This window comes from Lacerta agilis, chromosome 8, assembly GCF_009819535.1.
Source record: "Lacerta agilis isolate rLacAgi1 chromosome 8, rLacAgi1.pri, whole genome shotgun sequence".
NCBI lineage: Eukaryota > Metazoa > Chordata > Lepidosauria > Squamata > Lacertidae > Lacerta > Lacerta agilis.
In genome coordinates, this window is record NC_046319.1 from 40445879 (window position 1) to 40471949 (window position 26071).

The following is a 26071-nucleotide window of genomic DNA, read 5'->3' on the forward strand; positions in this document are numbered from 1 at the left end:
AGATAGTGTTAACCAGGCCCACAACTTAGTAACAACACAAGGCCTAAAATTTGGACAGTTCCATTTTGACATCAACAGGGGTCCTTTGCAAAGCACAACAGCCAGCCAGGCAGACCTATACGCACAATATTTCTCGAGTCTGAGGAAAGGGTTGCAGCTAGGCTTCCTCCCTGACATCCTAGGTTTTATGTGTAGGGGAATGCATACCCTCCAACATTTCTCCAATGAAAATAGGGGTGCCCCATTCCATAATGATAAGTTTACTATTTTTACCCCACACATCTTACTGTGTTGCCCCAGCCACTCTGGGCAGCTTCCAACATATATAAAAACATAAACAATTTTTAAAGCTTCCCTATACAGAATTGCCTTCAGACGGCTCGAGGGTTGGATAACTCTATACCCTCCAACATTTCTCCAATGAAAATAAGGACTTGGACTTGCCAATTGGAAAGTCGGCGGTTCAAGGCCCTGCGACAGGGTGAGCTCCAGTTGTTCGGTCCCAGCTCCTGCCAACCTAGCAGTTCAAATGCATGCAGTGCAAGTAGATAAATAGGTACCACTACAGTGGGAAGGTAAACAGCGTTTCCGTGCGCTTCTCTGGCTTCGCCAAAAGTGGCTTAGTCATGCTGGCCACATGACCCAGAAAAACTGCGGAAGTGGACAAACATCGGCTCCCTCGGCCTGTAAAGCGAGATGAACGCTGCAACCCCAAAGTTGTTCACGACTGGACTTAACTGTCAGGGGTCCCTTTACCTTTGCCTAAGGAAAAGGGGCCTGAGTGCTCACTAGAAGGACAGATCCTGAAGTTGAGGCTCCAGTACTTTGGCCACCTCATGAGAAGAGAAGACTCCCTAGAAAAGACCCTGATGTTGGGAAAGATGGAGGACACAAGGAGAAGGGGACAACAGAGGATGAGATGGTTGGACAGGTGGATTCTCGCTGCCGGAAGGCGGCTTGCATGGACTGGCTAGGAGAGTGGTTTAGATTAAAAAATACGGACTTATTAGATCTGGAGGGGGTAGAAAACAGGTTCGGATGGCACGCCTACCTGTGGTATAATAAGGTGGAAGTGCATAAAGGTTTTCTTAACCACACAATCAGAAAACCACTTTACCAGGTGTGGAGCAGGTATAAGGACTGGTTTGGAAAAAAAACCCCAGGTTGGGTGTCGCCACAAGAGGCTTTTACAATTAAAAAACCTAACATTGAAGCCAGATGGCTGACATATAGAGAACTTCTGTCAGAGGAAGATAATACAATGTCAATAAAATCTTTTGAAGAAATAAAAGATAAAGTAACAGGGTGGCTAGAATATCACCAATTGTATAGTATATTTGTAAAAGACAAAAAAATGAAGGGTTTCGATCAAGAGAAATCATGGATAGAGAAGGAGATACTCCAAAATAACATCAAAACATTATCAAAGGTGTATGACGTTCTGCTCGAATGGAATATGAAAGATGAAGAGATCAAGAGTGTCATGATAAGATGGGCAATGGACATCGGGTATAATATTGAATTTGATAAATGGTTGAAGCTTTGGAATAATGGAATGAAATTCACAGCATGTACATCACTGAAAGAAAATCTGTATAAGATGATGTATCGTTGGCATCTCACCCCTATTAAATTGACAAAGTTGTACAAAACAGGTAACAAAATATGTTGGAAGTGTGGGGTGAAGAACGGTGAGTTCTTTCATATGTGGTGGTCATGTGACCCGGTAAAACAATACTGGGAAAATATATACAATGAATTGAAAAAAATATTTAGATATACGTTTAAGAAAAAACCGGAGGCATTCCTGCTAGGAATAGTAGGAAATGAAATAAGGAAGTGCGACCAAAATTTTTTTATGTACGCTACGACTGGGGCGAGACTCTTGCTGGCACAGGTCTGGAAACAAAAGACAATACCAATGGTGTAGCAATGGCAACAAAAAATTACGGAATATATGGAAATTGCAAGAATGACAATGAGAGTCAGACAACAGGGAGATGAAACATTTAGAAATGAATGGGGAAGGTTTATAGAATATCTAGACAAGGTGTGTAAATCGTAAAAGAATGACGTTGATCTCATAGGGTGAAAGAACAGTTACGACAGAATGAATAAAATTAAGATGACAGATAATATTTTTCTAAATGTTAGAGAAAAATGAATTTAAAATGTGATGAAATGAATTAATTGTGTGGAATATAAGAATGATGTAAGGAAGACATAATATGGAAGAAGGGAAGTAGACTATTTTGAAATTTTTTGTGTTATGTTATATTTATGTTTGTGTTATGCTATATTCATGCTTGCGTTTTATTTAAAATCAATAAAAATTATCTGAGAAAAAAAAGAGATGGTTGGACAGTGTTCTCGAAGCTACTAACATGAGTTTGGCCAAACTGTGAGAGGCAGTGAAGGATAGGTGTGCCTGGCGTGCTCTGGTCCATGGGGTCACGAAGAGTCAGACACGACTGAACGACTGAACAACAACAAAGGAAAAGGGACATTCTGTGATCAAATCAGAAACCAGGATGCCTTCTCTAAATCAGGGACACCTGTGGAAAATATGGACACTTGGAAGGTCTGGAAATGTTTGGGGAGTTCTCATGTACAGTCTGCAGTGATGCAGTCTGGACAGGCTGACTTTGGAGACAGGCCTATGAAGAGGGGTGGGAGGCAACTGGGTACGCTTGGCACAAGCCTTGGAGGGCTAATTTGGTTGGGGGCACCCGCTAGGGCCTGCCAGACTTACACTGTCATATCAAGAATGTGCCCCTCAAATGACCAAATAATTATTCCTTATTTTTCAGTGTTACATTTACACACATCCAAGGGGCCCATTTGTGGGTCTCCTTTTCCCTAGGTTATTCACACAACAACCCTGTGGGGTGGGTTAAGCTGAGAAAAACAGTTTTGACTAATATATACATTTTTGTATGTTACCTTCACTAATATATGCACTGTTATGTGCATATGTATGCAGATGTATATGCATTTTTGTAAACTGGTTTGAGGAACAGCATCACAAAATACAGATAAGTGCAAATGTTGAAGGATGGCTGTGTTTCCGTTCTAACATTGTTTCATAAGGTTTTGGATATATTTAGCTTTAAATGTGAAATGAATTGAATTTCTGCATTATCCGTACTATGTAAATAAGCAGGCTGTTGGGTTGAGTGGGGTGGTCATCTCAGGTAGTTGATTTGGGGTGTCATGAAAGGGCAGCAGATTGTTAGTTATGTAATTTATTTTTATTGCTTTTGTTCTGTCAGGCAGGGGGAGAGGTCAGATTTTCTGCTTCTGGTTCCAAAAATAACTTGACCCAGTTCAGGGATTGTGCACCTGGCCGCTCCATTTCAGGCAGCAAAATATCTGGGGCTCACCAAGGAAGGGTGTTTCCCTCCCAGTTCACAAAAGTGCCATTGTCTTTCTCAGAGAGATGGGAAAGGGTCTTCAGGATTGCTTGCACACTCTCATCCACTGTCAGAGGGCCTTGTCCCTGGGAAAAAAAGAACAGACTAGAGTGACACAAGGACTTGTGAGTATATTTTTTTTAAAGAGTGACAAACAGCATGGGTATCATAATCACAAAACCTGACACCAAAGTCTCCTAGGGGCCAGGTAGAATTATTGATCTCCAGCGGGCTATGGACAAAGGTGAGAGCTGTTTCCTAGTTCTGCTGGATCTCCAGTGGCTTTTGACACCATCAACCATAACATCCTTCTGGACCATCTAGAGGGGCTGGGAGCTGGGGGCACTGTTATACAGTGGTTCTGCTCCTTCCTCCTGGGCCATGTTCAGAAAGTGGTGGTGGGGGATGAGTGTTCAAAAGATTGGGTTACATTAGACAACTCAGAAATCTTAGATCTGGAAGGCTGGAATAACCGTTATGGGTGGCATGTGTATCTAGTGTACAAAAAAGTGGCCGGGCATAAAGATTTCCTGAACCATATAGTCAGGAAGTCATTATATAAAATATGGATAAAATATGGATGGCTTCTAGAACCGAAGATACCTCAACGGGTTTCACCCATGGAGGTTATAGCAGTAAGAAAAAGAAATACAGAAACAATATGGCCAACGTACCAGCAACTAATAATCGAAGGAGATGGTGAGACAAGATTAAAAGCTTATGAAGAAATTAGCAATTATTGTAACAGTTGGTTACAATATTATCAATTAGCACACATATTTAATCGGGATAAAAAGAAAGGCTTTGAACAAAAAGTGTCAAAATTACCAAGCGAATTAATACAACCTAAAAAGAAGATAATCGCCAAGATGTACAATCTCTTGTTAGAGTAGGAACTAAAAGATGAAGCAAGCAAAGAAGTAATGATAAAATGGGCGAAGGACTTTGGTCATTCAATCCAATTAGAAAGCTGGGAAAGGTTGTGGAAGGTGGACTGCAATTTTATGGCTTGTTATACGATAAAGGAGAACATGTTGAAGATGTTCTATCGTTGGTACATCACCCCAGAAAAACTGGCTAAGCTGTACAAAAAACAATCAAATTTATACTGGAGATGCAAGAAGGAGGCCGGAACTTTTTATTATATTTGGTGGGAATGTAAACTGGTAAAACAATTTTGGAATGAGGCATATGAAGAGCTGAAAAAATTATTTAAGATCTTGTTTAGCAAAAAACCAGCGGGTTTTTTGTTAGGCCTAATATCCAGTGACATTCCCAAAGAAAAGAAAAACATATTCCTATATGTGACCACAGCGGCCAGAATACTGATTGCAAAAAATTGGAAGGGGGAGAGAATCCCATCGTTATTAGAATGGCAAAACAAACTCTGTGAGTTTTTAGAAATGGCAAAATTGACGGCAATTATTAGGGGCCACTCAAATCAGAGAATAGTTAAAGAATGGGAAGGAGTGAAGGAATACATGAAAAAACAATGTTCTGGGATTGTAATATTAATGGATAATATGTGAAACATGCAGGAATGAGTAAGAAAAGAATAACAGAATAAGATGATTAACTATTAAAGGGTAATAACACAACAAATGGTAGAAATAAAGTATTGAGGGGGAGTGGGGGTTACAAGGGAATTTATAATATTTGGTGCAACAATAATTTTTGGTATGTGTTGGAAAACAAACGTGTATTTTGTATGTGATTGTAAGTTTTTTTTCTTTGCATTTACTTTTTGTGTGTCTTTCTTTGGTGAAAAGAAAAAAATTAAAAGAAAAAAAGAAAAAGAAAAGAGAATAAACTCCTTGCCCAGGGAGCAACATATGCAGATAATGGTAGAGCACGGAAATCCTTAATTTACCTGGAGCATCTTTCTGCGACGATTGGGTATCCAGCCAGAATTCAACAGAAACCTGGAGTTTGAATTTAAGCACACCTAAATAACATATTGGATTGTAGCCAGAGTGTGTGACTCTATTTCCTTCCTGGAGTAGACCATTGGTCCAATGGCTTTCCTCAACTTTTTTTTTTAATATTCTTTTGAAGCACCAAAGGGAGGGGGGTTGTTGCCATTTATGTCTTCCTTGCTGATTTTGAAACTAATTATACACCTTGATCCTTACTTCAATGTAAGGCCAAATGAGTTAAATCCAGTAAATATGCATAGAGTTCAGATTCCTCCACAAATCACTTACCACTGAACTTCCCATATCTGTCTGCACAAACCCAGGATGCAACGCTATGCACAAGATTTCATCTTTGTCAAATCCCAGGGACTGGCACCGTGTAAGCATGTTCAGAGCAGCCTAGGAAAGAGACATATCAGAAGCAAGGGGCTGAATGATGCAGCTAAGGATTGGTGAGAATTTTGCTCCCATTCTTCATTTTAATGTGAATCTATCTGATTTCCTGAACTAATATTTAAACTGAAATGCAGCAATCCTTTGACATTTGTGATTCTCTGAATTTTGTGATGCAGTTGTCCAATTAAAGCATATATATTAGGGAGAATGCTTTTGGTGGTGAAAATAATGTACAAAAGTGTGTTATATTAGGTGGGATTGCTTGGGAAGTCATACACAAAAATGCATATTAAAAATTACAAACTGATGGGGAAATGGGGAAAACCGAAAAAAAATGAATAAGAAAAGCCAACATTGAAAGATTCGTCCATTCCTAGAATGCCACCCAGTGCCACAGGAGGGTATGAGTTTAAAAAGGAGGCTTCTGTATTACTGAGATATGTTTTAATGCTCTCACTATTAACAGGTTATTTTTGTTTTGTTTTGTTTAAATCTTAACATTGATGCTAATTTTATTGTTTTGTTTTTGGAAACTATATTGTTTTCTTTGAATGAATGAATGAATGAATGAATGAATGAATGAATGAAATAAGCTTTGCAGTAGAGATCTTATGGTGTAATTTCTATTCGCAGAAATCAGTAATGGCTCATTCTTTCTGACTGAATTCCAAGTGAGTTCCTGTTTTGTTTTGTTTTGTTTTGTTTTAACACCATTTACAATCATGGATGGTTTCTACTAACAGGGGTCTTGGTTTGCTGTTCTTACTGATAATGCTGCAGGCACCAAAAAAAGGGGGGGAACCCAGGGAAGCCTTTTTGCTGCCATCTTCTGGCTAATGTATTTTAATGCACTCTTTTTTCTTTCTTTTTTACATTTCTGTGGAGCAAGGAATGGACACCAGCTAATAGTTTGACTCTTTGGGTTAATTGTGAGTGAAGCCGAATACATTCATTGGCACCTCTAGACAATGAGGGGATGTGGGAAGATTTTCATCTTGAGAGTACCATTGTGGGGTTGTCTATGTCTTCCTGTTCCTGCCATTGTTGATTAATTTAAATAAATCATTTTGTTGATCACATCTCAGGTGCTCACGTGAGCGGGGGTAGTTATCAAACATCTATTCTGGGGTCCCAGGTCCTCCATAGTGGGGGCTGGATCCCTCATGTGGCCAGATATTTACTTACCAAGATAGGCAAGGGTCAGGGAGGCATATTGTGGACTGCATTATTTTAAGACTATTGTCAACACCCTCAGGTGAAATTAACAGAAAAATCAGTTTCTAGCTTCTAACTTGCAGTACTTCTGTGTCCACACCTTGCTGCAACGGTAACTGACCACATTTGCCAAATGCCACATGTAGACAGTTGTGATAGAGCCACCTTCACTGGACATGTTGACAATGGCAGCTTTGCTGCAGCTCATCCCATTCTGGGGGCTTTCCCGAGATGCCTTCCTCAGCAAGGGCAGGAATGCCTGGAGAAGGAGAGAAAAGAATTGCACACAGTTGCATCCTTCATGTAGACGACTGGGCATCTTGTCACCAGTTCAAAGTTCAGTGTGTCAGTGAAACTGTAAGCCCAGCAGTTACTTGCTGGTGGTATACCAGAGTTCTCTCATGGTTCGTCCAGAAGGGAGCTGCAACACCTGGTTCAACAAGTACAACCTTCCACAAGCCCAAAGGATGCACTGTTAATGTCAGTTTTTCATGAAGCTGTTAAAGTTCCGTTCTGCATCCTCTCTCTTTGAAAACAGTACAGTTTCTAAACATTAGGGGCTCTGCAACATGGCCAGGAGGTTCTGTGAAGAAGGTACAATAGGATGGCCTTACCTGGCTCAGCATCATGGGGCCAATCACATTGGTTTTGTACACCTCAGCCATGTTCTCTGGTGTCTCTGTCTCAAGAGAGCTTAGCTTTAAAATCCCAGCGTTGTTAATCAGAAGATTCAGCCCAGCTCCTTTCAGCAGCTTGGTGACTTTAGTTGCTGCAGCCTTGATGCTGGATGGGTCACAAGTATCTACAGCAGCAAAGAATAAATCCCATTTTTTAGGTAAGACCCTTCTCTTCTTGTCACAGATCAACAGAAGCCTTTTTGTGTTGATAATATTTAGAAGGAAGCATCTTCTCTATAATACTTACCGGTATGTACATCTCATATTTGGTTCTTGAAAATTAAACAAAGTCCATCTATAACTTTTCCTATAGTTATTGTCTCCTCATTGACCAGAGTTCTGTAGATGTTTTGGAATGATATCAGTCAGTGATTTGCTATTTATTTATTTATTTATTTATTTATTTTTATTCTCCACCCATCTGGTTGGGTTTCCTCAGCCATCTGGGTGGCTTACAGCATATATTGAAACATAATAAAACATTAAACATTAAAAACTTCCTGATAAAAGGCTACCTTCAGATGTCTAAAAGTTATGCAATTCTTTACCTCCTTGACATCTGAAGGGAGCATGTTCCACAAGGAGGGCGTCACTACTGAGAAGGCCCTCTGCCTGGTTCCCTGTAACTTCGCTTCTCGCAGTGAGGGAACCAGCAGAAGACCCTAGGAGAAGGACCTCAGTGTCCAGGCTGAATGATAGGGGTGGAGACACTCTTTTGGGTATACTGGACGGAGGCCATTTAGGGCTTTAAAGGTCAGCACCGGCACTTAGAATTGTGCTTGGAAACACACTGGGCTACTGCAATGTGCTCTACGTGGGGCTACCTTTGAAGGTGATTTGAAAATTACAACTACCAGTAATCCAGAATGCACCTGCTAGACTGGTGACTGGGAGTGGCTGCTGAGACCATATAACACCGGTCCTAAAGGATCTTCATTGGCTCCCAGTGTGTTTCCACTTGGTAGCCCCACGTAGAGTGCATTGCAGTAGTCCAAGCAGGAGATAACCAGAGTGCGCACCACTCTGGTGAGACAGTCTACAGGCAGGTAGGGTCTCAGTTGGGGTACCAGGTGGAGCTGGTAGACAGCTGCCCTGGACACAATATTGACCAGTGCCTCCATGGACAGCTGTGAGTCCAAAATGACTTCCAGGCTGTGCACCTGACTATTTAACTATAGTCCCATCACCATCCAAGGGATGACCCCACTTAAAATATTGTCAAAGTTTGAATTACAGTGGGACAATTTAATATTCCATTCTTTTATTCCATCTAGCTTTTATATTTACTAAGGGGTGTATCCAATTCTACTCATAATCAGAGTAGACTCATTGCAATTAAGAGATCAACATGAGTGATGCCCATGAATGTCAATGGGTCTCCTCTATGAATAGAATTGGATACACCCCTTTATCTAATGTGGTACTTATATGTTTTCTGTTATTACTGTTTCTTGATGCAAATGTTTTCTTCTCCCTTCCTACTTAAAACCCGAAGCAAGCAAGCAAGCATAACCCTTTGTCTGAAGGGACATATAATGATAATTGATAATAGCCTAATCGGTAGCATTATTAACTATTACATCCAATTGAAAACGATCACACTCAGTAAGCTCATGAACTCTAAACAATATAATCCTATTCCAAAGTGAATTTGAAACCATTACATAATCTTTCACACTACTGAGCAAAGGTGAAATTATTGCCCGTATCTGTATACCTACAGAAATTTAATAGTCTTTTTATGATGTGGGGCAGACTATCCATAACCCTGAATTTAGTAAAGGGTATAATTTAGCAAATATTTGAAGGGAAGGCAGGCAGGCCAGTGAAAAATACAGGCTGAACCAGTTCTCCTGTTCACGAGATTGCTGCTAGTGATCCCATTAAGAACACAAGGAGAGCCAAGTACTGGGCCATTAAGAGCAACTGAGTGTGCAGATGCTACCCTCCTCTAACCCACACCCACCCTGCTGAGAAATGGGCAGAAGCAACAGAGTGGGGAGGGGGAAGGCTGCCAGGGTAACAGGAGGCATCACCACAGGAAAAATGTGTCCTTTTAAAATAGAGGAAGAGTTTCGTGATTCCAACTCAGAGCAGTCCCAATGAAATTAATGAACCTAACTAAGTTAGGTTCATTAATTTCAGTTGGTCAGCTCTGAGTAGAATGAAAATCGAATACAATCCTAACTTTTGCATACTGAGATGTATGAATGATGTTTTGAATTTGTGGCGGGGTGTGTGTGTCAGTCTGGATGATGCCTTGAGTCTCTTCCAATTCTTGGGGTCCTCTATGTCAGGCATGTCCAACAGGTAGATCGTGATCTACTGGTAGATCACTGGACGTCTGTGGTAGATCACTGGTAGATCAGTGGCTCCCCCCAAAGAAGCTAAAAAACTTTGGCTCCCCTAAAAAAACTCAACATCTTTGCCCTCCACCCCTAAAATGACCCGACCCACCAAAAACAGGGCTTTCCTTCCTAACACAAGCTCAATGTCGCTTTCCTCCTCAACAACTTTGACCTGAACCCCCCAAAAGGGGGTAGATCATTGCCAGTTTTTAACTCTGTGAGTAGATTGCAGTCTCTTGGAAGTTGGCCACCCCTGCTCTATGTTTCTGGGGTAGAATATATAAGAACAAGCTTGCCAAATCAGGTTGCATATATGTTCAAATAAAGCCATATATACTTAATACACCACAGTCTTTGCTGACCTTCATTCCAAGGAAACTGAACTCTGAGCAAGTGCTAGAACTTCTGGAATCACTTGCTGTTCAGAGATTGAGGTGGCATGTAACCTTTTAAGAATATGTACCTTATATATAATATAAGAATCTGATCCAATCTGAACTGAAATGAGACTCTCACATAGGGATGTCAGAGAATTCCGATCGAAAACAGAAATGTGTGCAGAGATTGCCATTCTTTGCACATTTTCTCATTGTCAGGGCTGGATTAACAATTGCAATTGCAAGCAGCAATTATTGAGACAGAATTTTCAAAACTATTTTCAAATCTATCAGTAATTAACCTAATTTGCATCTAAGTTACTTTACTTGGATGTAAGCTCCATTGAACTCAGTGAAACTTACTTATGAGTAATTTATCACTTACACTACTGCAAATGACCTGCAATGTTCTTTGCCTGTGCTAATGCATGAATTTAGATGACAAAACTATGATTTACAAAAATTGTGTTCCTCTGTTGATCTTGTTCAGCTGTTAAAGCTTGATGAGTGGTTCTGTAATGTGACAGCGTACTTGGATTTATTTGTTATATTCTTTTTCTTTTATAATTCAATAAAACTGTAAACAAATCTAACTAAACAACACAAATAGGGAATGCACTTTTTATTTGCTAAAAAGTAATATTTTGAAATGATCTTGAATATCAACTGTTGTCCACATCACTGTGGGAAAAGTGAATTTGAGGAGGGAGTGGCAAGCACATACCTAGTGGGATGATTTCCACTCCCTGGTGTTTGGCAGCCAAATTCTTCAAGTCCTGAAAGATACAGAGAGTACAGACTTAGGATGGAACAGCAAGTCCTGAAGTCTGAATTATTTGAACTGGGATAGGAATGGAAAAGATCGTCCCATCTGCTTTTAGTTTTCAGCATGGAGAGCATTTGCAAAAGTGTCCTGCAGAAAGTATGCCAGCTTAAACTTGTGCTTTATATAGAGGTCTACTCTGAGTGGCAAGTCCTTGGGTGGGTTTAAGGTCATGCAAACTATATGGAAGATGGAGCAATCTTGTTTTCTTCTGTTCCAGAGGGTAGGACCCAAACCAATGGATTCAAGTTACAAGAAAGGAGATTCCAACTAAACATCACAAAGAACTTTCTGATGGTGAGAGCTGTGCTGTTCGACAGTGGAGTGCACTCCTTCAGAAGGTGGTGGGTTCTTCTTCATTTGTGGTTTTTCAGCAGAGGTTGGATAGCCATCTGTCAGCATGTTTTAGTTGAGATTCCTGCATTGGAGGGGGTTGGTCTAGAGTACCTTCATGGTTGCTTTCAGCTCTACAATTCTATGATTTATACAAGAAAATGCTGAGGGGAAACTTCTTTAAACCTCGCACCCACCCATTCATAATTTAATAAGATGGAATATTGCAATTCTAAGCAATTTGACACAGAAAATGAAGTTAATATGTTAATATGAAGTGTGTTAATATGAAGTTAATATGAAGTGTGCATGCACACGAAAGCTCATACCAGGAACAAACTCAGTTGGTCTCTAAGGTGCTACTAGAAAGAATTTTCGATTATGTTTGATTATTTAGTGATATTCATCATATGGTATGTATTTCGGAATGTTTAGCCTAATCTGAGTTATTTTTGTAGTTTCCAACACCCATTGAGACAATTCTGTTAAATGCTTTTCAAATCACTGGGTGAAAGGAATCAACCAGTTTCCTTCTAACTCCTCTCTTAATTCTGCAAAGAAGTGTGTGTGTGTGTAAAAGGAGTTACTAATCTGTGCTTAAGTAAACCCCTGCTTAAGGTACCATCCTCACTCTAAGAATGGAAAATATAAAAAAGCCTTGCCCTGGTCACTATCTTCTGGACATCATGGGGAATCCCATTGTTTCTATGTTCATCCCAATGCACAGCCTGGGGCTCACCTGGGCAAGTGGTCCATCTGGATCCCGGCAAGTGGCAAAGACCTGTTCTGGACAGTTGTTTTTCCGCACCAGTTGCCTCACCAGCTCCAAGCCAATGCCCCGATTGGACCCAGTCACCAGGACTCTGCGTGCATTCAGCACAGCCATCTCTCTTCCCAGCCTGCGCTGAACAGATTTGTTCAGCCCAACCGTAGCACCAAATGTAGCTCTCAACTTATCTAGCAAGGCTTGCATAAGCTGTTTGTTTTTCTGTCAGCTCGTGTTCTGCATTTGGCAACAGCCCAATGCCTTGCAAGTTCCCACTTCAAAAGAAACAGGAATAGAAACTAGATTTTTATTGATTCTTGCTGTAATAGAAGGAAGTAGGATAAATGGGGGAGGGAAGTTGGCAGACTGAATTTAGAAGTTCTTATCTTCCTGTGTCTGACTAAGAAAGCTCAGTGGCACCCAAGGATGGCAATTTTAAGCACTCAATTCTTCCCCCAAAAGGTTACTGTTACAGTTACATAAATTGCTTGGCCCCTGACTCTGCTCAGATCCTGTGTCTGACAAACTGGCAACAGACCAGATACAAAAAGACAAGAGTGTAGTCAGACACGCACTCTGGACTTTAAGAAGGCTGATTTCAAAATGCTTCAGTGAGATCCCATGGTCAGAAATACCCAGAGAGGAGGGATTCCCAGATGGATGGGTGAAATATTGCAGACAATATCAATAAGAAAGAAAAGTGGGAGGTATCTAAAGAAACCAGTGTGGCTGCATACAGAGCTTGCAGATAAGCTAAGATTTACCGTATTTTTCGCTCCATAGGACACTTCGGACCATAGGGCGCATCTCGTTTTTAGAGGAGGAAACAAGGGGAAAAATATTTTTCTGGTTTTCCTCCTCTAAAACCCATGGGTTTTTTTTTGAGAATCAGCTCAAAGTTTTACAGCTTTTTTTTTTTTGCAAAGGATCAGTTCAGATTTGTGCAGCTTTTGCAAAGGGGGAAAAGCATTGCTTACAAAACAGTAAGCACCAGTACAGACCAGTAAGCACCAGTAGAAGCCAGTACGCACCAGCAAGTAATAGGAAGCAAGAGGAAAGCAAACCAGTAGAAACCAGTAAGCACCAGTACAAACCAGTACAGACCAGTAAGGACCAGTAGAAACCAGTACGCACCAGCAAGCAATAGGAAGCAAGAGGAACACGAACCAGTACAAACCAGTAAGCACCAGTACAAACCAGTACAGACCAGTAAGCACCAGTAGAAACCAGTACGCACCAGCAAGCAATAGGAAGCAAGAGGAACACGAACCAGTATAATCCAGTAAGCGCCAGTACAAACCAGTACAGACCAGTAAGCACCAGTACAAACCAGTACGCACCAGCAAGCAATAGGAAGCAAGAGGAACACAAACCAGTACAAACCAGTAAGCACCAGTACAAACCAGTACAGACCAGTAAGCACCAGTAGAAACCAGTATGCACCAGCAAGCAATAGGAAGCAAGAGGAACACAAACCAGTATAAACCAGTAAGCACCAGTACAAACCAGTACGCACCAGCAAGCAATAGGAAGCAAGAGGAACACAAACCAGTACAAACCAGTAAGCACCAGTACAAACCAGTACGCACCAGCAAGCAAGAGGAAGCAAGAGGAACACAAACCAGTAAGCACCAGTACAAACCAGTACAGACCAGTATGCACCAGTACACACCAGTACAGACCAGTAAGCACCAGCAAGTAATACAAAGCAAGAGGAAAGCAAACCAGTACAAACCAGTAAGCACCAGTACAAACCAGTACAGACCAGTAAGCACCAGCAAGTAATACAAAGCAAGAGGAAAGCAAACCAGTACAAACCAGTAAGCACCAGTAGGTAATAGGAAGCAAGAAGAAAGCAAACCAGTAAGCATCAGCAAGTAATAGAAAGCAAGAGGAAAAGTAACAGAAAGCCCCAAATGGCTGAAAAACTCAATTTCCCAGGATCCTCAGCCCTTGCAAAGGAACTACGATGCAAGGGGCCTGGGCGGGGCAGGAAGGGAGCTAGCTCCCTTATCTCCCTCCCCGATCTCCTGCAATCAGCTGTTGAGCGGGTTCTTTTCAACACTCTCTTTCCCTCTTGTTAGCCTTTAGCTCTTTCTAAAACAGAAAAAGCAGGATCTGCCTTTCCTCCCTGGGCAATTTGGCTCTAGGGACCATGCATTCGCTCCATAAGATGCACAGACATTTCCCCTTACTTTTCAGGAGGAAAAAAGTGCGTCTTATGGAGCAAAAAATACGGTAAGAAGGGCATATACAGTGGTGCCCCGCTAGACGAAAATAATTTGTTCTACGAGTTTTTTCGTAGAGCGAATTATTCGTCTAGCGAAGCGGCAATGGAGCGCGGAGGTTTTCGCGCTAAAAAATAAAATAAAATTCGTCTTGCGAAGCAGCCCCATAGACCTTTTAGTCTTGCGGGGCAGCTTCCGCTAGATGAATGCCGTTCGTCTAGCGAGTTTTTCGTCTAGCGAGGCATTCGTCTAGCGGGGCACCACTGTATAAGAAATGGAAGAAAGCAGAAATCAGGAAGGAGGAGTATACACAAGTAGCCAACAGTTGCAGGGTGAATGTCAGGCAGGCCAAAGCTCATAATGATCCCAGGCTTGCAAGATAGGTTAAAATTAATTTTTTAAAAGACGTTTCTTCAGCTATGTTTGAAGCAAGAAGAAGAACAAGGAAGTAGTAGGTCCTCTGCATGGAGAAGATGGAGAAATGTTTTGGATGACAGAGAGAAGGCAGAACTGCTCAACACCTACTTTGCCTCTGTCTTCACTCAAAAGGAAAGCAGTGCCTAACCTGCTGATAACAGAATAAACAATGCAAGGAAGGATCTACAACCCAACAAATGAAAAGAGGTGGCTCCTCTTGTTGTGCCCAGTTAACCCTTTTAGAATAGGCAACTTGTCATATAGCAGTTCCTGGAGTTCTCGTTAACCATCACATCCAAGGTGCTTTAAAATGTACAGTATGAGACAGGATATTGAATAATTATGATGGAAATGGAAATAGAAATGGAAATGGGAGTGGAAATTGGCCAATATTTGCTTATTTGTCTCATGCCTGGAAAGGAAATCATTTCCGCAAATATGATCTGTATTCACTGTTGTTTTCACTCCACAAACAATACACAGTGGGTGACACCTTTTCTCTATTTGCATTGTGTTTCATTTGCATTGAAATAAATGGTAATGAGGACATACTTACCTAAAATTCCACCACAGCCGTGAGATGAATACTGTAGTTTTTGTCATTTTTTTTGCTTAGAGAAGATTCCATCACTTGGCCAGATTTGAAGGAAAACCTACCCCTCCGTATGCAGGCCTTTTTGTATATAAACCTGTCTCTGACATGGGTCTAATGACCCTGTTCAGATGAAGAATCATGCATTGCAAGAACCACGTGTGCCTGGAAACAGCTTGCTTGTGGAGTCTGTGGTTCTGATTGTAAGTATTAGGATGAGGCAAGCTACCTTTCTTACTTTGTTCTGTACCTGGCTTTCCAAATATATATTTATATTGGACATTCTTAACTGTATTTTATTGGTAAAGAGTTCTTATTCTATGTTTATAACCTCCTTAATAAAGTGTTCCATTTATTCCTTGTGTGACTTCTTGACGTAAGCTCTGAATCTGGTACCTTGGTTGCACACTACTGACTCCTTTGTGGGCTTGGGGCTCAAAAGACAGTGAGTGAACTGTTTCGCTCTTGTCTTTCTTGTCTTGTCCAGAACAACCTAAGTTCCTCCTGGCTTAGGACTGGGGAACTATAAAGGTGGTGGCAGTACAGCTGGACAGGGTTGGTTTTCCCTAGTCTACTGCTCACACCTGCAGCCTGGGATAAGCAACAGAAATTATATACAGTACATGCTGGCAGTGGTGAGAGGGAAGAGATAAATTCCATAATATTTACATTGTGACTGCATGGAGTAACACACTTTTCATGCTGCCGATCTGAGATGTAATGAACAACCTTTAAAAGACAGCCTTAAAATATGCATTGAATAAAGAAATAATCTGCTGAGGGATGCATCCAGGGCTGGACTTAACACTAGACACGGTGAGGCAGCCACTTAAAGTGACACATGCTGCGGGTGGGTTGATAGCAGCAGTCCTGCAATTTGCCCTGAGCCCACCTTGCCTACACCTGCTAAGCTAGTTGGTTGTCCTCAAGTCTGTTGCTGGGTAGGGATTGGGAATAAATTGTCTAATTCACAGTTCTTGCTCATTTGCCCTTCTCCAAATTTTGCGGTGAATTATCCAACAAAATTGTTGTTGTTGGATCTTTTTGTCTTGAGAGACAATGGAGCGCACTTCCGGGGGTGAAGTCAGCAGCATCCAGGCCAGCAGTGGCATAGCAACCCCCGCTAACATCTGGGACAGAGTTGTTTTTTTTTTTAGAGGACCAAAGTTATTGAGCTTTTTTTAGGAGATCCGTCAAAGTTATTGAGGGACGGACAGTGCCAGCTCCCCTGTCACCCTACATACCCTGCATGACCCCCTGCAATCCCCCAACACCTGCTGCACCCGCCCCTGTCTCGCTTCGCTACTGCCCAAGGGACCCCAGGGCACAAACCTGGGCAGTGTGTGTGGAGGTCCTGGGCTGCCCAGATGACAAGATTCCCTCTCAGCCTCACTGATAGTGGCCTAAAGGAAGTCAGAGCAATAGATTTAACACCAGTTTGGCTGCAGGACTTTCTGGAAAAAGGCAAACAAGGTGCCGTCCAAACACTTTAGGGACTCCCCACTGGATTTGTGTAGAATTTACTCTTATTACAGCCAGACATTGGAAAAATCTCTCTGGGGGGATTGTAGACGACTGGTACAAAGTGTATGGGATATCATTCTACTGGAAAAAAACTAATGAATAAATTATTATTGTTAACAGATCAGAAACAAAAGGATAACTTCACAACAATTTGGCATGATGATGATGATAATAATAATTTTATTATTTATAGCCTGCCCATGCAAGCATTCCAGATAATAACCAATCCCCAACAACCACTTGATATAAGCTACAAAAGGTAAAGATACTGGGCATCCAGGTCTCCTTTTCCCAGCTTCTCTCTTTCCTATCACATTCATAATCTTATTCATACTCATTTTTATATTCACATTCATATAAATATAGCTAACTTTCATATACTAATACAGGAAGCATTTAATTTATTAATAATCATCACTGATCTAGATTCATTGGAATCTCTAAATTTTAATTTTGTTAACAAATACATATGAAATGTTTATATATATATATAAGAAATGTTATACATTTTATTATGTTAACTAGTATATATATATAAGAAATATGTGTGTGTGTGTGTGTGTGTGTGTGAAATGTATGATTTTCAACTCACAGATCCTTTATCTCGCTCCCCTTTTCCGCCCTTTGGTTTCCTATTCTCTGTTATTAGATTGAGAACGTATTGGTGCCATGCATTGTTGAATTGTTATGTTGCTATATTGTTACAAACCAAATAAAACATTATTTAAAAAATAAAATAAAAACCAATGGGGGTCTGTCGCATGCGGCAAAATGCATTGCCCCACCTCTGACTGTATCAAACTAGGTGTCTTTCATAGTTTTGTAATTTATTATTGTTGCATTTTTACTGCTGGGGGAGACAGAGAGGAGCTTGTGTGTGTTTCTGCCTCTGGTGTCAAAATAATATGAGCCGCTTTTGGACTGTGCACTCTGAGGCACTTTGCTACTCCACATCAGGCAGCTAAATATCTTGGGTTCACCAAGGAAGTACATTCCCCTGCCAATTCACAAAAGTCCCAGTGTCTTTCTCTGAGAGATGGGAAAGGGTTTTCAGGATGCTTTGCACACTCTCATTCACTGTGAGTAACTGGAAAGAAAGAACAGGTTAGGGACTTGTGAGTAAAAGAAAAGAAAAGGGAAAAAAGAGTGACAAAAAACTTAAGTAACATCAACTGAGAGTACAGGGGACAACATTCATAAACAGAGAAGCATTCTGGACGACTGCTCCCTATATCTGTGGATAAGGGTGATCCAATAAGACATTAATGACCCAGTGTGGTGCAATGATGAGAGTGTCAGGCTAGGACCTGGGAGATCAGGGTTCAAATCCCCACTTGGCCATGAAGATCACTGGACCACTCACTGAGTCTCAAGCTAACCTACGTCACAGGGCTATTGTGGGGATTAAATGAGGAGAGGAAGAACAACCACACGTACCACCTTGAGCTCCTTGGAGGAAAAGGTGGAATAAAAATGCAATACATAAACACATATGTACTTTCCACAAGCATTTCATAATGACACCAAAGGCTCCTAGAAATTAATTAGAAATTTTCTTTTCTCCCTCCCTCCCTCCCTCCCTCCCTCCCTCCCTCCCTCCCCTTCCCTTCCTTACTATTTTACTCAAAAGTCAGCTCCCACAATGTTCACTTGAGCATACTCCTAAGCAGATTTGCCATACCTTGCCTTGTCTTCTTCCCCTCCGCTTAACGCACTTCTAATATCCCCACTCCAGCTAATCAGGCTGCAATCACTAACCCCATTTACCTAGGAGTAAGCCCCATTGAACTAGTTCTGAGCAAGACCGGATTAGAATTTCTTCTGTCAATAACTACCTTGAAAAACAAATGCTAAATCAAATTGCCTTTTGTATTTTCTCTACATTGAAACCAAAGCCCAACCCTTCAGCTTGGTAATATTGTTCCTTTGCAGATGTCTTCATTCATTCATCACACACTTTTGAATACGCCTCCCCATCACTTTCCAAACCACAAACATTCAGATTCTTTTTTTTAATTTAAGTGATTATGTTTCACAAGGACAACAGAACCCTTTAATTCGCAATAGTTAATCAGAACTAAGAGTTCTGGGATGTGCTTGAATCCTTCCCACAAAATGAAGATAGTCCGGAAACACCGTATGTTTTTAACACTTGTCAGTCGCTATCAGCCACAATAGCCATTGTCTAGACAATTAGCTCTGGAAATAAATAGTAGGGAATTGGCACTACCTTCACAGGGTGGATTGAAACACAGGAATACAAAACTGTAAATGAGTCAGAAATAGATTGTTTTTACCAAAAGGAAAAAAAATCCAATGAGAGTTAAACAATTCTCGCTCTCTGGCACCATCTGATGTTGCATGTTTAAAACACATTCAAAACGCATTATTATCAGTCCATAGACTGATTCTTGACTTATCGGGAGTATCTTTCTTGTCAGGGTTGTGGATCCAGCCACAATTCAGCAGATAGCTGAAATTTTAAATGACTTAAGCACTATGTTGGATTGTAGCCCTCCAGTGTGTGAGACTATTTTCTTGCTGGATTGGATCATCAGACCAATGGCTTTCTTATTTTCATTTTTTTTAAAAAAATTTTTTACTAGAGAATGTCTTTTAAAATTCTTTTGAAACACAAACAAGTTAATAAACTCATTATCCACCCTGACCCTTATTTCAATGTAGGCCAAACGAGTTAGATAATTGTAATGCTCCTTGTATGGTGCTCTGATTCTGACACAAATAACTTACCCCTCCACCTGTCATGTCTGTCTGCACAAACCCAGGATGCAGTGCAATGCACAGGATTTTGTCGTTGGCATATCCCAGGGACTGGCACCGCGTCAACATATTCAGAGCAGCCTAGGAGAGAGACATACCAGAAGCAGGTAGCTGAATGATACAGCTAAGGATGGGGGATAATTTTTCCCCTTTTGTATTTTAATTTGAACCAATCTTATTTCCATTTCCCAAACCAATATTCAATTGAAATGCTGCATTCTTTTGAAGTCTGCACTTCTGTGAATTTTGCAATGTAGTCCTTCACGAAAGACACAGGTGGTTTCTGTGGCTAGTTGTACCACATTCCATCTACAGCGGGTTTACCAGCTATGACCTTTCCTAGATAAGGAAGCTTGTCCTGCCAGGCTTAGCTAGGTCACTCCTTGGGAGGAAGGGTTATCAAGCTCTTTGTCCTCCCGCTTTCCCCCATTCCACCATGGAGCATCCAGGAGGTCTAAGCTGGATGCTCCAAACTCAGACTGTGTGGCTTAAGCAATCCACCTTTGTGTTTCTATACAAATAATTTAGAAACTCTCACCACTTAGGAACCTAATTCTCACTTCCTGTGTGTTATTACTGCTGTATGAATCTGACCTTTGAAGAGGTTATAAGTAAACCATTTTTAACCTACCAAATGTGTGGTCTTTTTCTATGCTAAAGGAAGTGGGGAACTTTGGAAGCAACTTAGAAGGGGGTATTTTAAAGGTCTAACAACCTATATTTCCCTGCTTTACACTACTGCATATTTTGTTATTTTAAATCCGTGCTGGGGTTCTCTCACCAAAGAGTACTTGCCCCAAACCTGGATCTAGCGATCCAGGGAATTCTCTTTTTATGATTATACCTTATCTTATTTGTCTTTTAAGCAAAATACCAACAATATCATAAAAAACACAGAAATATCCACAAGCATCAAAATAGTCACTCTGTCAGTCACCCCACTTAGATAGTCAACCAGGAAAGCCAAAGCAGTGTCCCAAAATGGGCCAAAAATGGGCCAGATAATAATGTTCATCCATGAATCTCTGAGGTTGTCCAGCCTCTTGGTTCTTGAGAAACTCCCCCCCCCAAACAAAAAAGCCAACTGGAGACTGGCTCATAGTCATGAAGGTCAGGAGATATGCAAATACTTACCGTATTTTTCCGTCCATAAGACACCCCCATGTATAAGACGTCCCCTATTTTGGGGGACTCAGATTTAAGAAAATGGGGGGGGGAGATGTATAAGATGCCCCCTAATTTTGGGCATTATTTTTTAGGGGGGGGAAACCTAGTCTTATACATGGAAAAATACCTGGCCAGCACCTTCAAGGCAAAAGAAACATGCCCCTTGGATAACTGACCACTAAACCAGTGTTCTTTAAATTGGATGCACAGATTTTATTGGGCCACAACTCCTATAATCCTCAGTCTGCTTATTCAGTCATCAGGGACAAAGATGGACCTAGGGGAGCATGACCAGTTCAGTTGCACCGGGTGCAGAACTTTAGGTGCCGCAACTATGACATCCAATGGAAGGCAAGAGGCGGTGGGGGCTGCTGGATATTAGTGTTGCACAGGGCACTGTAAGCCCAACAGCACCTGAAGTACTAAGGTTGAAGAACACTGCACTAAACTGACTACTTGTCTGTGACATGTTGATACCTTGCTGCAACGGTAATTGACAACTTGTGCATGCTCCCACATGAAGAGATTTGTGATGGAGCCAGCTTCACTAGAGATGTTGACAATGGCAGCTTTGCTGCAGCTCATCCCATTCTGGGGGCTTTCCAGAGATGCCTTCCTCAGCAAGGGCAGGAATGCCTGGAGAAGGAGAGAAAAGAATTGCACACAGTTGCATCCTTCATGTAGACGACTGGGCATCTTGTCACCAGTTCAAAGTTCAGTGTGTCAGTGAAACTGTAAGCCCAGCAGTTACTTGCTGGTGGTATACCAGAGTTCTCTCATGGTTCGTCCAGAAGGGAGCTGCAACACCTGGTTCAACAAGTACAACCTTAAATATTATTCTCTCATGCAGCTAATAGAAACTTGGTTCCATATCCTTTCTCCATGAAAAAGGCACAGCTGTCTATCACCCCATCACCAGGAAGCAGTGACATCAGGCCACCTACTTCTCCAACATTAAGGGATCTGCAACATGACAAGAAATCTCTGTGAAGGAGGAACAACCAGGTAGCCTTACCTGGCCCACCATCATGGGCCCAATCACATTGGTCTTGTACACTTCAGACATGTCCTCCGGCGTCTCAGCTTCCATACCTGAGTTTACCCTTGCAATTCCAGCATTGTTTATCAGAAGGGTCAGCCCAACCCCTTTAAGCCATTCAGTGACTCTGGTTGCAGCATCCTTGACGCTAGAGGGCTCAGAAGTGTCTTCAGCAGCAAAGAGAAGAATTTCATAAGTCCAACTTTTCTTCTCACCACAAATCAACACATTATAAGCCTTTTTCTTATGATAATATTTAGAAGGAAGAATTGGAATTTCATATGCATCAAATATTGTTCCATTTCCACCCCCTGAGATTTAATTGCCAGAAACTGGAAGAAAATAGATACAAGTAACTCACATTTTATGCAGGGGTTACATTCCAGGGATGATGTGTATAAGCAAAAACACATATACGCCCTTGGAGCTGCCTCTGCGCAAGCAACCTTACATTTGGAGCCAGCACACCAAACAGTATAACCTCCACCCAGAAGGCAAGTTTGAGAGCTTAAAAGCTCTTTCCATGCTGGGAAAACCCTGCACAAAAAGATTTTAAGCTCTCTGCCTTCTGTGCATTTAATTTGTGTGACTTCAACCAGCTGGCCTTCAATCACATAAAGTTGAAATCACACATGTTAAGCACACATAAGTTGCACGTTACCTGTCTTAAATATAAGAAGCCCATGCTGGAAAAGATTTAAGAACTACATGCACTTTCAAAGATAATGAACATAATAAACCACAGCTGGGCAACCTTGACCTTTAGTGACAATAGAGAGCCTTGGATAGGCAAAGTCAGTCTGGAAGGTTCTTCATTGAAAAGGCTGCCAGCTGCAATTCAGTAATGGATGGAGAACAATAGGCCAAGCGAAGCTCTTTGTGTCAGTTCGGCAAGAACTTTTCTCACAGTTCTTGCTGAACTGACTGGAAGACTCTGCGTTCAGGGAGAAGAGACGGTGGAAGAAGATTGGGAAAAAATTAAATTGTATTTGAAAAAATATTGTAATATTCAGTAACGCTAATAGAAGTAGCTATAGGTTTTTCAGAATTTATTTAGGATATAGGTTAATTTTTTAAGTTGTTTTATGGAAATATGATATGAGGTAATAATTTAAAGAGACTGCCAAAGAAGAATAGGTTAGTGAAATCAGAGGGAGGGGACTGGAGGAAGTCACCTATTGATGTAAAGGATTTATCAAGGTGTTTTTGTTTTATTTTTGTTTCTTTTTTCTATGTCTTTTTTTAAAATGAAAATTTTTGTTTTTTTTAAGGGAAGCTCTATGTGTGAGAGCGTTTTGGTTGATACCGGAAGCTGGAGACAGAGGCTTGCCTTGCTCTGCACTGGACCCAAAATGTGCCTTGACATTCTCCCTGGAACCCTAATGGGGAGGCCAGATCTGTGGAGTGTTAACACTTTGGGCCCATCCATCCTATGCTCAAGTGGCACTGCAGTTTTAGTTGACCTTCATTCCAAGGAAAGCAAATACTAGGAAAGCACTGGAACACCTGGAGTCTCTCACTGCTCAGAGACGGGGGTGCATGAAACAATACATTTATTCACATTTTTTTTCTTCAGTAGCTGTAGCTGTCTAATTGCAACACACAGCTACCCAATAGCAACAATCCCACAAAGGATTACGGTGCAGTCTTCTGGCAGAGGCCCAGACCTCTTTGAACTAGTATAAAAACATATTTTTGTCCATATTGCAACACCTACAAGTTGCTCATAATATCAGAGGTAGGGTCATCACTAGGAGTACAAACGTGCCTAGATATGGAATAGTGTGTCATATAATCGAAAGTTATAATGCAAAAGAGTTAAAGAGAAAGAGATGAATCCTCAGTGTGAGGATGCTTCTCAGCAACTGTAGACAATGGAGTTGACTTTTATATATTTAAGTTGTTTTTTTTAGAACATATCCTGCAGGAAAGTAGTCTTGCAAAATGACTTTGAATCTCAGCTCTTATCTCTGACAATGTGGGAAAGGGGGGCAAAGGCAATTTGGTGGGGGGCAAACACATACCCAGTTGGATGATCTCCACTCCCTGATGCTTGGCAGCCAAATCCTTCAAGACCTGGAAGATGCACAGACCATAGATTTAGGATGCAACATCAAGCCCTGGAGGTTGGATTTTTTAAAATTGGAGGGAAGAAAGTAGAAGATTTGGGCTATGTACACACTAACCCATTCATAACTCAAAAATGTAGTTTTTCCTCAATCTGGAATAATTCATTCTCAACCTTAACAAACAATTTTCAGTCTATATTGATTCTAGATCCTGCTGTCCACAAGGGTGGAGGTGGTTACAATATATGCTTTTGAAATACCTCGCCTTGATTAGGTAATCAAGAAGGAAGTGGTGATAAACCCATGGCTGTGAACACTCTATACCCTTGAAAGGCATTTGAAGCACCAAGCAAAGAATTCTGGTTGCCGTTGTTTACCCCTCACAGAGCCACAGTTCTCAGCTCCTTTACAAAATTCAGTGCCAAGAATTCGGGGGGGGGGAGTGCTTCAAGGTGCTTTAGAGGTATAGTGTATACACAGGGTTAGGCTGCAAACACACATTTTATTAAAGAATCAAGGGAAACTGAGTACTTGTTTTTTCTATGTGTTCCACAAACAATCAAGATCTACTGCATATTTTTTTGTCCTGGTTTTGATTTTGATTGCATAAGTGTTGCTTGCCTCTCCCCACCCAATTAACTGGAACTCGTGGTTTTAGCTTTTATTTTCAGATTAGTCACAGGTTGCAAGGATTGGTGGGTTACATAAGAGATTAAAGACTTGGCTAAGCACAAGGTATGAACCAACAAGGGTATGAACCAACAAGCCTTGTGCACCTTCCTTTTGAAATACAGGATGGGCCAGCACTGGCGTCTCTGTCCTAGGCAACGGAAGCAGGGTGGGTGCTGGCTCAGTATCAGATTTACTGGTATTCCCACCCACCTTGCCTGAAGGTGGAGGCTTTTTACATAATAGGGAGAGGTGACAGAGGTGGAGAAGCAAGGGGGGCATATCTTGAAGGGAGGTAAAGGGAGGCATTACTGAAAGTTTGCCTGAGTCTCCTTCAGAGGGTGGATCTCCACCCCCTAACCCCAGGGGCCTTCCTTGGGATCAGAGACATCTTGGGGCTTGGAATCAATAACCCACACCCCACTATAAGAAGACAGTCCCTAACTGCAGGCTAAATGATTACATTACCTCTTTGACAAGTTGTAAGGCTCTTTTTCCACACTCTTCCAATCCAATTGCATACGAACAAACATTGCAATTGTAAGCACATTGACACAGACAAAACCTTCACTGAAGCGACTATTTAGGTGCTACTGGAAGGAATTTTTTAATTTTTATTTTGTTTCGACTATGGCAGACCAACACGGCTACCTACCTGCAACTAGAACTATTTAGTAATGTTTAACTCACCTTATTGGTTTCAAAATCTGAGCTGTTCTTGTAACAGCCAACCCCCAATAGCATAATCACTTCTCCCTTTAAATGTTCTTCAGATTAATGGGTGAGAGATACCAAATCTCTTTCCTACTCATTCTTCCCTAATTCTGTAAAAGAAACGGTTGTCAAAGCACACAAGGGGGCCACTAAATTGTGTTTAAGCAGTCAGACCCTGGGAATGGGAAGTGCAACAAGCTTGCCTGGTGCACAAGTGTCTCGGCATCACCCTCATTTCCGTACTCATCCCAATGTACAACCTGTGGCTCACCTGGGCGCGTGGTCCCTCTGGGTCCCGGCAGGCGGCAAAGATCCATTCTGGCCGGTTGCTTTTCCCAACCAGCTGCCTCACCAGCTCCAAGCCAATACCCCGATTGGACCCAGTCACCAGGACACTGCGTGCATTCAGCCCAGCCATCTCTCTTCCCAGCCTGCACTTGACTGAAAATGCCCTTTGTCCTCTCAGCTCCAGTGCTAACTCCAACCCTCAGTTTCTCCAGCAAGGCTGGTATCAGCATCTGCTCTGCATTTGGCAAAAATCCAGTGTTGTGCAACTAACTTCATGCAGAGGAGAAAGGAAGAGAAGCGGGGTTTGCCACTAGCAGGC

General features: G+C 41.5%; 1 protein-coding gene across 1 annotated transcript; it reads right to left on the reverse strand.

Annotated features, from left to right (window-relative positions):
* Positions 1–3379: 3379 nt before the first annotated feature.
* LOC117051932 lies at positions 3380–25939 on the reverse strand. Its single transcript, XM_033158659.1, has 12 exons — positions 25736–25939; positions 24037–24088; positions 21989–22179; positions 21451–21609; positions 19777–19887; positions 18005–18112; positions 12238–12474; positions 11067–11118; positions 7555–7742; positions 7041–7199; positions 5618–5728; positions 3380–3499 (listed from the first exon to the last, which is right to left on the reverse strand). The coding sequence occupies exons 1-12, from the start codon at positions 25880–25882 to the stop codon at positions 3380–3382; spliced, it is 1635 nt and encodes a 544-aa protein (XP_033014550.1). The 5' UTR covers positions 25883–25939.
* Positions 25940–26071: the final 132 nt, after the last annotated feature.